This window comes from Oncorhynchus kisutch, linkage group LG21 (genome assembly GCF_002021735.2).
Source record: "Oncorhynchus kisutch isolate 150728-3 linkage group LG21, Okis_V2, whole genome shotgun sequence".
Lineage (NCBI taxonomy): Eukaryota > Metazoa > Chordata > Actinopteri > Salmoniformes > Salmonidae > Oncorhynchus > Oncorhynchus kisutch.
The window spans coordinates 46,938,436-46,953,846 of NC_034194.2; the positions used below are offsets into that span (position 1 = coordinate 46,938,436).

The 15,411-nt window shown below is 49.6% G+C and overlaps 1 protein-coding gene across 5 annotated transcripts in view; it reads right to left on the bottom strand.

The window, feature by feature from the left end:
- The window catches only part of mapre3b (microtubule-associated protein, RP/EB family, member 3b), an 85,415-nt gene that overhangs the window by 42,851 nt on the left and 27,153 nt on the right, over positions 1 to 15,411 (bottom strand). For 4 of the 5 annotated variants that reach the window (XM_031800680.1, XM_031800682.1, XM_031800681.1 and 1 more), the window contains 2 exons: positions 14,328 to 14,452; positions 14,038 to 14,183 (listed from right to left, as the gene is read on the bottom strand). In XM_031800680.1, coding sequence (XP_031656540.1) covers positions 14,038 to 14,183; positions 14,328 to 14,452 — 271 coding nt within the window. Of the gene's footprint in view, positions 1 to 5,281; positions 5,428 to 14,037; positions 14,184 to 14,327; positions 14,453 to 15,411 lie in introns of those variants that run through there. The other variant, XM_031800685.1, reaches the window with a different exon arrangement.

Sequence of the window (15,411 nt, forward strand, 5' to 3'; positions counted from 1 at the left end):
CTTCACTAGCCTCTCTACTGGGATGATCTGAGACAGAGAGATACTTTATTAACCCTTCACCAGCCTCTACTGGGATGATCTGAGACAGAGAGATACTTTAACCCTTCACCAGCCTCTCTACTGGGATGATCTGAGACAGAGAGAGACAGATCATTTAACCCTTCACTAGCCTCTCTACTGGGATGATCTGAGACAGAGAGATACTTTAACCCTTCACTAGTCTCTCTACTGGGATGATCTGAGACAGAGAGACAGATCATTTAACCCTTCACTAGCCTCTCTACTGGGATGGTCTGAGACAGAGAGATACTTTATTAACCCTTCACCAGCCTCTACTGGGATGATCTGAGACAGAGATACTTTAACCCTTCACTAGCCTCTACTGGGATGATCTGAGACAGAGAGACAGATACTTTAACCCTTCACTAGCCTCTCTACTGGGATGATCTGAGACAGACTTTAACCCTTCACTAGTCTCTCTACTGGGATGATCTGAGACAGACAGGGACTTTAACCCTTCACTAGTCTCTCTACTGGGATGATCTGAGACAGACAGAGAGACAGATACTTTAACCCTTCACTAGCCTCTACTGGGATGATCTGAGACAGAGAGATACTTTAACCCTTCACTAGCCTCTACTGGGATGATCTGAGACAGAGAGACAGATACTTTAACCCTTCACTAGCCTCTCTACTGGGATGATCTGAGACAGACTTTAACCCTTCACTAGTCTCTCTACTGGGATGATCTGAGACAGACAGGGACTTTAACCCTTCACCAGCCTCTCTACTGGGATGATCTGAGACAGAGAGAGACAGATCATTTAACCCTTCACTAGCCTCTCTACTGGGATGATCTGAGACAGAGAGACAGATCATTTAACCCTTCACTAGCCTCTCTACTGGGATGATCTGAGACAGAGAGATACTTTAACCCTTCACTAGTCTCTCTACTGGGATGATCTGAGACAGAGAGACAGATCATTTAACCCTTCACTAGCCTCTCTACTGGGATGGTCTGAGACAGAGAGATACTTTATTAACCCTTCACCAGCCTCTACTGGGATGATCTGAGACAGAGATACTTTAACCCTTCACTAGCCTCTACTGGGATGATCTGAGACAGAGAGACAGATACTTTAACCCTTCACTAGCCTCTCTACTGGGATGATCTGAGACAGACTTTAACCCTTCACTAGTCTCTCTACTGGGATGATCTGAGACAGACAGGGACTTTAACCCTTCACTAGTCTCTCTACTGGGATGATCTGAGACAGACAGAGAGACAGATACTTTAACCCTTCACTAGCCTCTACTGGGATGATCTGAGACAGAGAGACAGATACTTTAACCCTTCACTAGCCTCTCTACTGGGATGATCTGAGACAGACTTTAACCCTTCACTAGTCTCTCTACTGGGATGATCTGAGACAGACAGGGACTTTAACCCTTCACCAACCTCTCTACCGGGATGATCTGAGACAGACTATAACCCTTCACCAGTCTCTCTACTGGGAGAGAGGGGTGGGAGATCTTGGATTCAAACAAAAACGAAGTAAAACAAGTATATGTGTATATCTACATGTGTATACCCATCTTGATCTTGTGAGCTTAGTGCATTCGGAAAGTATTCAGACCCTTTGACTTTTTCCACATTGTGTTACGTTACAGCCTCAATCCCCCCCCCCCCCCTCAATCTACACACAATACCCCATAATGACATCCCAATACCCCATAATGACATCCCAATACCCCATAATGACATCACAATACCCCATAATGACATCACAATACCCCATAATGACATCACAATACCCCATAATGACATCACAATACCCCATAATGACATCACAATACCCCATAATGACATCACAATACCCCATAATGACAAAGCAAAAACGTTATTTATATTTTTTACTCACAAAACAAACAAAAAATATATACGCTTTACTCAGTACTTCGTTGAAGCACCTTTGGCAGCGATTACAGCCTCAAGTCTTGGGTATGACGCTACAAGCTTGGTACACCTGTATTTGGGGAGTTTCTCCCATTCTTCTCTGCAGATCCTTTCAATCTGTCAGGCTGCACAGATATTTTCAGGTCTCTCCAGAGATGTTCGATCAAGTTCAAGTCCGGACATTCAGAGACTTGTCCCGAAGCCACTCCTGTGTTGTTTTGGCTGTGTGCTTAGGGTCGTTGTCCTGTTGGAAGGTAAACCTTCACCTCCAGTCTGAGATCCTGAGCACTCAGGAGCAGGTTTTCATTAAGGATCTCTGTACTATGCTCTCCCAGTCCCTGCAGCTGAACAACATCCCCACAGCATGATGCTGCCACCACCATGCTTCACTAGTCTCCCAGTCCCTGAACAACATCCCCACAGCATGATGCTGCCACCACCATGCTTCACTAGTCTCCCAGTCCCTGAACAACATCCATACAGCATGATGCTGCCACCACCATGCTTCACTAGTCTCCCAGTCCCTGCCGCTGAACAACATCCCCACAGCATGATGCTGCCACCACCATGCTTCACTAGTCTCCCAGTCCCTGAACAACATCCCCACAGCATGATACTGCCACCACCATGCTTCACTAGTCTCCCAGTCCCCGAACCTCATCCATACAGCATAATGCTGCCACCACCATGCTTCACTAGTCTCCCAGTCCCTGAACAACATCCATACTGCATGATGCTGCCACCACCATGCTTCACTAGTCTCCCAGTCCCTGCCGCTGAACAACATCCCCACAGCATGATGCTGCCACCACCATGCTTCACTAGTCTCCCAGTCCCTGAACAACATCCATACAGCATGATGCTGCTTCACCGTAGGGATGGTGCCAGGTTTCCTCCAGACATGACGCTTGGCATTCAGGCCAAAGAGTTCACCACCAGTCGTTTAGGTGCCTTTAGGCAAACTCCAAGCGGGCTGTCATGTGCCTTTTCCTGAGGAGTGGATTCCGTCTGGCCACTCTACCTTAAAGGCCTGATTGGTGGAGTGCTGCAGAGATGGGAGAACCTTACAGAAGGACAACCATCTCCACAGAGGTACTTTAGGACTCTGTCAGTGTCCATCGGGTTCTTGGTCAGGGAGGTTCCCAAGCCCTTCTCCCCGATTGCTCAGTGTGGCCGGGCGGCCAGCTCTATGAAGAGTCTTGGTGGTTCCAAACTTCTTCCATTTAAGAATGATGGAGGCCACTGTGTTCTTGGGGACCTTCAACGCTGCAGAAATGTTTCAGTACCATTCCCCAGATCTGTGCCTCTTCAACGCTGCAGAAATGTTTCAGTACCATTCCCCAGATCTGTGCCTCAACACAATCCTGTCTCGGAGCTCTACGGACAATTCCTTCGACCTCCAGGCTTGGTTTTTGCTCTGACATGCACTGTCAACTGTGGGACCTAATATTGACAGGTGTGTGCCTTTCCAAATCATGTCCAATCAATTGATTGTAGAAACATCTCAAGGATGATCAATGGAAACAGGATGCACCTGAGCTCAATTTCGAGTCTCATAGGAAAGGGTCTGAATACTTACATAAATAAGGTATTTTTACATTTCTAAAAACGTGTTTTTGCTTTGTCATTCTGGGGTATTGTGTGTAGATTGAGGAGAAAAATATTTGATCCATTTTAGAAAAAGGTTGTAACGTAACAAAATGTGGAAAATGGAAATGGGTCTGAAAACATTCCAAACTGTACATTGTGTTTTGGCTACACGGATACAGTCTGGCCACGATTCAAACTGTTTAATTCCCTCCCTCTCCCTCCACCATATGGCCGCACCAATCAGCATCCTCTGATAATCTGTGGGGGTAGTTGAGTTGATGACGACAACGAGAAGCGCCTATACTTGGCGCTGAAGTTGAAAATCATAACAACAATGGCTGCTGGACTTCCTGACGGGCCGCCCACCAGTGGTAAGGGTAGGTAACAACAAATCCGCCCGCCACGCTGATCCTCAACACGGGGAACCTCAGGGGTGCTCAGTCCCCTCCTGTACACCCTGTTCACTCATGACTGCAAGGCCAGGCACGACTCCAACATCATCATTAAGTTTGCCGATGACACGACAGTGGTAGGCCTGATCAACGACAAGGCAACCTATAGGGAGGAGGTCAGAGACCTGGCCATGTGGTGCCAGAACAAGAACCACTCCCTCAACGTGATCAAGACAAACGAGATGATTGTGGACTACAGATTTTCCTTTACATACAAACATAGTGTATTCCAGCTCAAATGAATAGGGACTGAAGAGGAGTTGAGACAATCAGAGATGATTGTGGACTACAGGAAAAAGAGGACAGAGCATGCCCCCATTCTCATCGACGGGGCTGCAACGGAGCAGGTTGAGAGCTTCAAGTTCCTTGGTGTCCACATCACCAACAAACTAACATAGTCCAAGCACACCAAGACAGTCGTGAAGAGGGCACGACAAAACCTATTCCCCCTCAGGAGACTGAAAAGATTTGGCATGGGTTTTCAGATCCTCACAAGGTTCTACAGCTGCACCATCGAGAGCATCCTGACGGGTTGCATCACTGCCTGGTACGGCAACTGCTTGGTCTCCGTCTGCAAGGCACTACAGAGGGTAGCGCGTACGACCCAGTACATCACTGGGGCCAAGCTTCCTGCCATCCAGGACCTCTATACCAGGCAGTGTCAGAGTAAGGCCCTAAAAATGGTCAGTCTCCAGCCACCCCAGTCATAGACTGTTCTCTCTACTACCGCACGGCAAGCAGTGCCGGAGTACCAAGACTAGGTTCAAGAGGCTTCTTAACAGCTTGTTACCCCCCAAGCCATAAGACTCCTGAACACCTAAACAAATGGCTACCCAGACTATTTTCTACCCAGACTATGTAATGAAGTTCTAACGTCCAGTTCTGATATAACTGCTGCCAACCTCAAGAGCAGCCATTGTTGTTATGATTTGACTTCAGGGCCTAGTACAAGCGCTTCTCGTTATCGTTTATCAACTAAACCAGCCCACAGACTATCAGAGGATGCTGATTGGTCCGGCCATACGGTGGAAGGAGTGGCTCAAACGTGTAGCCAAACACAATGTAAGGATGGATCAGGATGTTCATAAGAGGCTTGTCCAAATCATCTTAAAGATACAGTATGCATTAGAGTGGCACTTCTGGCCTCAGCAGCTTTGTTAGTGTTGAACAAAGCGGAGGTGAGGAGCTAAAACAAAGGACAGTTTCACCATTAAGGATTCCCAGTTTCAAAGTGGCTTCATTGAGCTACACAATCAACTGTACACACTTAGGGATGATGTACCTTGTCTATGCCATTCCTCTTCATTTGAAAGAGGCCTGTTAGGCACAGGAGGTTGGTGGCACCTTAATGAAGGAGGACAGACTTATGGTAATGGCTGAGGAGGACAGACTAGTGGTGATTGGCTGGGTAGAATGGAGGAGGACAGGCTAGTGGTGATGGCTGGGTAGAATGGAGGAGGACAGACTAGTGGTGATTGGCTGGGTAGAATGGAGGAGGACAGACTAGTGGTGATTGGCTGGGTAGAATGGAGGAGGACAGACTAGTGGTTGAGGAGAATGGAGGACAGACTAGTGGTGATTGGCTGGGGTAGAATGGAGGAGGACAGACTAGTGGTGAATGGAGGAGGTGACTGGCTGGGTAGAATGGAGGAGGACAGACTAGTGGTGATTGGCTGGGTAGAATGGAGGAAGACAGACTAGTGGTGATTGGCTGGGTAGAATGGAGGAGGACAGACTAGTGGTGATTGGCTGGGGTAGAATGGAGGAGGACAAACTAGTGGTAATGGCTGGGTAGAATGGAGGAGGACAGACTAGTGGTGATGGCTGGGTAGAATGGAGGAGGACAGACTAGTGGTGATGGCTGGGTAGAATGGAGGAGGACAGACTAGTGGTGATTGGCTGGGTAGAATGGAGGAGGACAGACTAGTGGTGATTGGCTGGGTAGAATGGAGGAGGACAGACTAGTGGTGATTGGCTGGGTAGAATGGAGGAGGACAGAATAGTGGTGAATGGAGGAGGTGACTGGCTGGGTAGAATGGAGGAGGACAGACTAGTGGTGATGGCTGGGTAGAATGGAGGAGGACAGACTAGTGGTGATGGCTGGGATAGAATGGAGGAGGACAGACTAGTGGTGATTGGCTGGGGTAGAATGGAGGACAGACTAGTGGTGATTGGCTGGGTAGAATGGAGGAGGACAGACTAGTGGTGATGGCTGGGGTAGAATGGAGGAGGACAGACTAGTGGTGATTGGCTGGGTAGAATGGAGGAGGACAGAATAGTGGTGAATGGAGGAGGTGACTGGCTGGGTAGAATGGAGGAGGACAGACTAGTGGTGATTGGCTGGGTAGAATGGAGGAGGACAGACTAGTGGTGATGGCTGGGTAGAATGGAGTAGGACAGACTAGTGGTGATGGCTGGGTAGAATGGAGGAGGACAGACTAGTGGTGATTGGCTGGGTAGAATGGAGGAGGACAGACTAGTGGTGATTGGCTGGGTAGAATGGAGGAGGACAGAATAGTGGTGAATGGAGGAGGTGACTGGCTGGGTAGAATGGAGGAGGACAGACTAGTGGTGATTGGCTGGGTAGAATGGAGGAGGACAGAATAGTGGTGAATGGAGGAGGTGACTGGCTGGGTAGAATGGAGGAGGACAGATTAGTGGTGAATGGCTGGGTAGAATGGAGGAGGACAGACTAGTGGTGATGGCTGGGTAGAATGGAGGAGGACAGACTAGTGGTGATTGGCTGGGTAGAATGGAGGAGGACAGACTAGTGGTGATTGGCTGGGTAGAATGGAGGAGGACAGACTAGTGGTGATGGATGGGTAGAATGGAGGAGGACAGACTAGTGGTGATTGGCTGGGTAGAATGGAGGAGGACAGACTAGTGGTTGAGGAGAATGGAGGACAGACTAGTGGTGATTGGCTGGGGTAGAATGGAGGACAGACTAGTGGTGATGGCTGGGGTAGAATGGAGGACAGACTAGTGGTGATGGCTGGGGTAGAATGGAGGAGGACAGACTAGTGGTAATGGCTGGGTAGAATGGAGGAGGACAAACTAGTGGTAATGGCTGGGGTAGAATGGAGGAGGACAAACTAGTGGTGATTGGCTGGGTAGAATGGAGGAGGACAGACTAGTGGTGATTGGTGGGTAGAATGTCCTCCTCCAGACTAGTGGTGATTGGTGGGTAGAATGGAGGAGGACAGAGTAGTGGTGAATGGCTGGGTAGAATGGAGGAGGACAGACTAGTGGTGATTGGCTGGGTAGAATGGAGGAGGACAGACTAGTGGTGATTGGTGGGTAGAATGGAGGAGGACAGAGTAGTGGTGAATGGCTGCCTAGAATGGAGGAGGACAGAGTAGTGGTGAATGGCTGGGTAGAATGGAGGAGGACAGACTAGTGGTAATGGCTGGGTAGAATGGAGGAGGACAGACTAGTGGTGATTGGCTGGGTAGAATGGAGGAGGACAGAATAGTGGTGAATGGAGGAGGTGACTGGCTGGGTAGAATGGAGGAGGACAGACTAGTGGTGATTGGCTGGGTAGAATGGAGGAGGACAGACTAGTGGTGATTGGCTGGGGTAGAATGGAGGAGGACAGACTAGTGGTAATGGCTGGGTAGAATGGAGGAGGACAGACTAGTGGTGAATGTCTGGGGTAGAATGGAGGAGGACAGGCTAGTGGTGATTGGCTGGGGTAGAATGGAGGAAGACAGACTAGTGGTGATTGGCTGGGTAGAATGTAGGAGGACAGGCTAGTGGTGATTGGCTGGGTAGAATGGAGGAGGACAGACTAGTGGTGATTGGCTGGGTAGAATGGAGGAGGACAGACTAGTGGTGAATGGAGGAGGTGATTGGCTGGGTAGAATGGAGGAGGACAGACTAGTGGTGATTGGCTGGGTAGAATGGAGGAGGACAGACTAGTGGTGATTGGCTGGGTAGAATGGAGGAGGACAGACTAGTGGTGATTGGCTGGGGTAGAATGGAGGAGGACAGACTAGTGGTAATGGCTGGGTAGAATGGAGGAGGACAGACTAGTGGTGAATGTCTGGGGTAGAATGGAGGAGGACAGGCTAGTGGTGATTGGCTGGGGTAGAATGGAGGAAGACAGACTAGTGGTGATTGGCTGGGTAGAATGTAGGAGGACAGGCTAGTGGTGATTGGCTGGGTAGAATGGAGGAGGACAGACTAGTGGTGATTGGCTGGGTAGAATGGAGGAGGACAGACTAGTGGTGAATGGAGGAGGTGATTGGCTGGGTAGAATGGAGGAGGACAGACTAGTGGTGATTGGCTGGGTAGAATGGAGGAGGACAGACTAGTGGTGATTGGCTGGGTAGAATGGAGGAGGACAGACTAGTGGTGATTGGCTGGGTAGAATGGAGGAGGACAGACTAGTGGTGATTGGCTGGGTAGAATGGAGGAGGACAGACTAGTGGTGATTGGCTGGGGTAGAATGGAGGAGGACAGACTAGTGGTAATGGCTGGGGTAGAATGGAGGAGGACAGACGAGTGGTAATGGCTGGGATAGAATGGAGGAGGACAGACTAGTGGTGATTGGCTGGGGTAGAATAGAGGAGGACAGACTAGTGGTAATGGCTGGGATAGAATGGAGGAGGACAGACTAGTGGTAATGGCTGGGTAGAATGGAGGAGGACAGACTAGTGGTAATGGCTGGGGTAGAATGGAGGAGGACAGACTAGTGGTGATGGCTGGGGTAGAATGGAGGAGGACAGACTAGTGGTGATTGGCTGGATAGAATGGAGGAGGACAGACTAGTGGTAATGGCTGGGGTAGAATGGAGGAGGACAGACTAGTGGTGATTGGCTGGATAGAATGGAGGAGGACAGACTAGTGGTAATGGCTGGGGTAGAATGGAGGAGGACAGACTAGTGGTGATTGGCTGGATAGAATGGAGGACAGAATAGTGGTGAATGGAGGAGGTGACTGGCTGGGTAGAATGGAGGAGGACAGATTAGTGGTGATTGGCTGGGGTATAATGGAGGAGGACAGACTAGTGGTGATTGGCTGGGTAGAATGGAGGAAGACAGACTAGTGGTGATTGGCTGGGTAGAATGGAGGAGGACAGAATCGTGGTCATTGGTGGGTAGAATGGAGGAGGACGGACTAGTGGTAATGGCTGGGATAGAATGGAGGAGGACAGACTAGTGGTGATTGGCTGGGGTAGAATGGAGGAGGACAGACTAGTGGTGATTGGCTGGGTAGAATGGAGGAGGACAGAATAGTGGTGAATGGAGGAGGTGACTGGCTGGGTAGAATGGAGGAGGACAGACTAGTGGTGATTGGCTGGGTAGAATGGAGGAGGACAGACTAGTGGTGATTGGCTGGGGTAGAATGGAGGACAGACTAGTGGTGATTGGCTGGGTAGAATGGAGGAGGACAGACTAGTGGTAATGGCTGGGGTAGAATGGAGGAGGACAGACTAGTGGTGATTGGCTGGGTAGAATGGAGGAGGACAGACTAGTGGTGATTGGCTGGGGTAGAATGGAGGAGGACAGACTAGTGGTGAATGGCTGGGTAGAATGGAGGAGGACAGACTAGTGGTAATGGCTGGGTAGAATGGAGGAGGACAGACTAGTGGTGAATGGCTGGGTAGAATGGAGGAGGACAGACTAGTGGTAATGGCTGGGTAGAATGGAGGAGGACAGACTAGTGGTGATTGGTGGGTAGAATGGAGGAGGACAGACTAGTGGTGATTGGCTGGGTAGAATGGAGGAGGACAGACTAGTGATAATGGCTGGGTAGAATGGAGGAGGACAGACTAGTGGTGATTGGCTGGGTAGAATGGAGGAGAACAGACTAGTGGTGATTGGCTGGGTAGAATGGAGGAGAACAGACTAGTGGTAATGGCTGGGGTAGAATGGAGGAGGACAGACTAGTGGTGATTGGCTGGGTAGAATGGAGGAGGACAGACTAGTGGTGATTGGCTGGGTAGAATGGAGGAGGACAGACTAGTGGTGAATGTCTGGGGTAGAATGGAGGAGGACAGGCTAGTGGTGATTGGCTGGGGTAGAATGGAGGAGGACAGACTAGTGGTGATTGGCTGGGTAGAATGGAGGAGGACAGACTAGTGGTGAATGGAGGAGGTGATTGGCTGGGTAGAATGGAGGAGGACAGACTAGTGGTGATTGGCTGGGTAGAATGTAGGAGGACAGGCTAGTGGTGATTGGCTGGGTAGAATGGAGGAGGACAGACTAGTGGTGAATGGAGGAGGTGATTGGCTGGGTAGAATGGAGGAGGACATACTAGTGGTGAATGGAGGAGGTGATTGGCTGGGGTAGAATGGAGGAGGACAGACTAGTGGTGAATGGCTGGGATAGAATGGAGGAGGACAGACTAGTGGTGAATGGCTGGGATAGAATGGAGGAGGACAGACTAGTGGTGGTTGGCTGGGTAGAATGGAGGAGGACAGGTTAGTGGTGATTGGCTGGGTAGAATGGAGGAGGACAGACTAGTGGTGATTGGCTGGGTAGAATGGAGGAGGACAGACTAGTGGTAATGGCTGGGTAGAATGGAGGAGGACAAACTAGTGGTAATGGCTGGGGTAGAATGGAGGAGGACAGACTAGTGGTGATTGGCTGGGTAGAATGGAGGAGGACAGACTAGTGGTGATTGGCTGGGGTAGAATGGAGGAGGACAGACTAGTGGTGAATGGCTGGGTAGAATGGAGGAGGACAGACTAGTGGTGAATGGCTGGGTAGAATGGAGGAGGACAGACTAGTGGTGAATGGCTGGGTAGAATGGAGGAGGACAGACTAGTGGTAATGGCTGGGGTAGAATGGAGGAGGACAGACTAGTGGTAATGGCTGGGGTAGAATGGAGGAGGACAGACTAGTGGTAATGGCTGGGTAGAATGGAGGAGGACAGACTAGTGGTGATTGGTGGGTAGAATGGAGGAGGACAGACTAGTGGTGATTGGCTGGGTAGAATGGAGGAGGACAGACTAGTGGTGATTGGCTGGGTAGAATGGAGGAGGACAGATTAGTGGTGAATGGAGGGTAGAATGGAGGAGGACAGACTAGTGGTAATGGCTGGGTAGAATGGAGGAGGACAAACTAGTGGTAATGGCTGGGGTAGAATGGAGGAGGACAGACTAGTGGTGATTGGCTGGGTAGAATGGAGGAGGACAGACTAGTGGTGATTGGCTGGGGTAGAATGGAGGAGGACAGACTAGTGGTGAATGGCTGGGTAGAATGGAGGAGGACAGACTAGTGGTGAATGGCTGGGTAGAATGGAGGGAGGACAGACTAGTGGTAATGGCTGGGGTAGAATGGAGGAGGACAGACTAGTGGTAATGGCTGGGGTAGAATGGAGGAGGACAGACTAGTGGTAATGGCTGGGTAGAATGGAGGAGGACAGACTAGTGGTAATGGCTGGGGTAGAATGGAGGAGGACAGACTAGTGGTGATTGGTGGGTAGAATGGAGGAGGACAGACTAGTGGTGATTGGCTGGGTAGAATGGAGGAGGACAGACTAGTGGTGATTGGCTGGGTAGAATGGAGGAGGACAGAATAGTGGTGAATGGAGGAGGTGACTGGCTGGGTAGAATGGAGGAGGACAGATTAGTGGTGAATGGAGGGTAGAATGGAGGAGGACAGACTAGTGGTAATGGCTGGGATAGAATGGAGGAGGACAGACTAGTGGTGATTGGCTGGGTAGAATGGAGGAGGATAGACTAGTGGTGATTGGTGGGTAGAATGGAGGAGGACAGACTAGTGGTAATGGCTGGGTAGAATGGAGGAGGACAGACTAGTGGTGATTGGCTGGGGTAGAATGGAGGACACTAGTGGTGATTGGCTGGGTAGAATGGAGGAGGACAGACTAGTGGTGATTGGCTGGGTAGAATGGAGGAGGACAAACTAGTGGTAATGGCTGGGGTAGAATGGAGGAGGACAGACTAGTGGTGATTGGCTGGGTAGAATGGAGGAGGACAGACTAGTGGTGATTGGCTGGGGTAGAATGGAGGAGGACAGACTAGTGGTGATTGGCTGGGTAGAATGGAGGAGGACAGACTAGTGGTGATTGGCTGGGTAGAATGGAGGAGGAGAGACTAGTGGTGATTGGCTGGGGTAGAATGGAGGAGGACAGACTAGTGGTGATTGGCTGGGTAGAATGGAGGAGGACAGACTAGTGGTGATTGGCTGGGTAGAATGGAGGAGGACAGACTAGTGGTGATTGGCTGGGTAGAATGGAGGAGGACAAACTAGTGGTAATGGCTGGGGTAGAATGGAGGAGGACAGACTAGTGGTGATTGGCTGGGTAGAATGGAGGAGGACAGACTAGTGGTGATTGGCTGGGGTAGAATGGAGGAGGACAGACTAGTGGTGATTGGCTGGGTAGAATGGAGGAGGACAGACTAGTGGTGATTGGCTGGGGTAGAATGGAGGAGGACAGACTAGTGGTGATTGGCTGGGTAGAATGGAGGAGGACAGACTAGTGGTGATTGGCTGGGTAGAATGGAGGAGGACAAACTAGTGGTAATGGCTGGGGTAGAATGGAGGAGGACAGACTAGTGGTGATTGGCTGGGTAGAATGGAGGAGGACAGACTAGTGGTGAATGGCTGGGTAGAATGGAGGAGGACAGACTAGTGGTAATGGCTGGGGTAGAATGGAGGAGGACAGACTAGTGGTAATGGCTGGGGTAGAATGGAGGAGGACAGACTAGTGGTAATGGCTGGGTAGAATGGAGGAGGACAGACTAGTGGTAATGGCTGGGGTAGAATGGAGGAGGACAGACTAGTGGTGATTGGTGGGTAGAATGGAGGAGGACAGACTAGTGGTGATTGGCTGGGTAGAATGGAGGAGGACAGACTAGTGGTGATTGGCTGGGTAGAATGGAGGAGGACAGAATAGTGGTGAATGGAGGAGGTGACTGGCTGGGTAGAATGGAGGAGGACAGATTAGTGGTGAATGGAGGGTAGAATGGAGGAGGACAGACTAGTGGTAATGGCTGGGATAGAATGGAGGAGGACAGACTAGTGGTGATTGGCTGGGTAGAATGGAGGAGGATAGACTAGTGGTGATTGGTGGGTAGAATGGAGGAGGACAGACTAGTGGTAATGGCTGGGTAGAATGGAGGAGGACAGACTAGTGGTGATTGGCTGGGGTAGAATGGAGGACACTAGTGGTGATTGGCTGGGTAGAATGGAGGAGGACAGACTAGTGGTGATTGGCTGGGTAGAATGGAGGAGGACAAACTAGTGGTAATGGCTGGGGTAGAATGGAGGAGGACAGACTAGTGGTGATTGGCTGGGTAGAATGGAGGAGGACAGACTAGTGGTGATTGGCTGGGGTAGAATGGAGGAGGACAGACTAGTGGTGATTGGCTGGGTAGAATGGAGGAGGACAGACTAGTGGTGATTGGCTGGGTAGAATGGAGGAGGAGAGACTAGTGGTGATTGGCTGGGGTAGAATGGAGGAGGACAGACTAGTGGTGATTGGCTGGGTAGAATGGAGGAGGACAGACTAGTGGTGATTGGCTGGGTAGAATGGAGGAGGACAGACTAGTGGTGATTGGCTGGGTAGAATGGAGGAGGACAAACTAGTGGTAATGGCTGGGGTAGAATGGAGGAGGACAGACTAGTGGTGATTGGCTGGGTAGAATGGAGGAGGACAGACTAGTGGTGATTGGCTGGGGTAGAATGGAGGAGGACAGACTAGTGGTGATTGGCTGGGTAGAATGGAGGAGGACAGACTAGTGGTGATTGGCTGGGGTAGAATGGAGGAGGACAGACTAGTGGTGATTGGCTGGGTAGAATGGAGGAGGACAGACTAGTGGTGATTGGCTGGGTAGAATGGAGGAGGACAAACTAGTGGTAATGGCTGGGGTAGAATGGAGGAGGACAGACTAGTGGTGATTGGCTGGGTAGAATGGAGGAGGACAGACTAGTGGTGAATGGCTGGGTAGAATGGAGGAGGACAGACTAGTGGTAATGGCTGGGGTAGAACTCCTATCCAGACATTATTATGAGCTGTCGTCCCCTCAGTAGCACCCTGGGGGGGGGGGGGGGGGGGGTGTTAGTGTACCTTGTCTACACCCATTCTCTTGAAGGAGGCCTGTAGGACCTTGAAGTTTTTGATGAACTCATGTTCCAGCATTGCTGAGAACTTCACCTTCTTCAGCAGGACACAGCCAGGGAACAACATGTCCATGAACTGACAATACGCTGCACCTACACACACAGCATTTACAAGTTAGCATATCAATTATTAGGACTAGGTTGTGATTAATTTATACAGTTGTATCAACATGAGGCATTTATAAGTTAGCATATATTGTTAATGAATATATGAATTGAAATGTATGTGCGTGTTACCTGAACACAGTTGTTCTATCTTGGTGTAGGTGAGCTGTAGAGAGTCGTTGACCCAGGACAGCATCTCATGACGACTCAGGTTCTCCAGAGCCGAAGAGATGGAGAATACATTCACCGCCATCAACCTGCAACACACACGTTTTACATTATATAATTACAACGTATACACCTCTAGTCAGTCTATAGAGAGGTAGATCAGTGATACCTCTAGTCAGTCTATAGAGAGGTAGATCAGTGATACCTCTAGTCCGTCTATAGAGAAGTAGATCAGTGATACCTCTAGTCCGTCTATAGAGAAGTAGATCAGTGATACCTCTAGTCCGTCTATAGAGAGGTAGATCAGTGATACCTCTAGTCAGTCTATAGAGAGGTAGATCAGTGATACCTCTAGTCAGTCTATAGAGAGGTAGATCAGTGATACCTCTAGTCCGTCTATAGAGAAGTAGATCAGTGATACCTCTAGTCCGTCTATAGAGAAGTAGATCAGTGATACCTCTAATCAGTCTATAGAGAGGTAGATCAGTGATACCTCTAGTCAGAATGTTAGGGCTGCACTTCTCAGTCTAAATAAGTGACCCAGCTAAATGCCGCCTTTGCTTCGAGGCAAGCAAAAATGAACCATGCATTAGAGCACCAGCTGTTACGGACAACTGTGTGATCCGTAGCCAATGTGAGTATGCCCTTTAAACAGGTTAACATTCACAAGGCCACAGGGCCAGATGAATTACCAGGACACATATTAATGCGCTGACCAGCTGGCAAGTGTCTTCACTGACATTTTCAATCTCTCTTGGATCCAGTCTGTAATACCTACATGTTTCAAGCATACCACCATAGTCCCTGTGCCCAAGAAAGCCAAGGTAACCTGCCTAAATTACTATCTCACCGTATCGCTCACTAGAGGTCGACCAATTAATCAGAATGGCCGATTAATTAGGGCCGATTTCAAGTTTTCATAACAATTGGAAATCTGTATTTTTTAAAACATTTTTAGACCTTTATTTAACCAGGCAAGTCAGTTAAGAACACATTCTTATTTTCAATGACGGCCTAGGAACAGTGGGTTAACTGCCTGTTCAGGAGC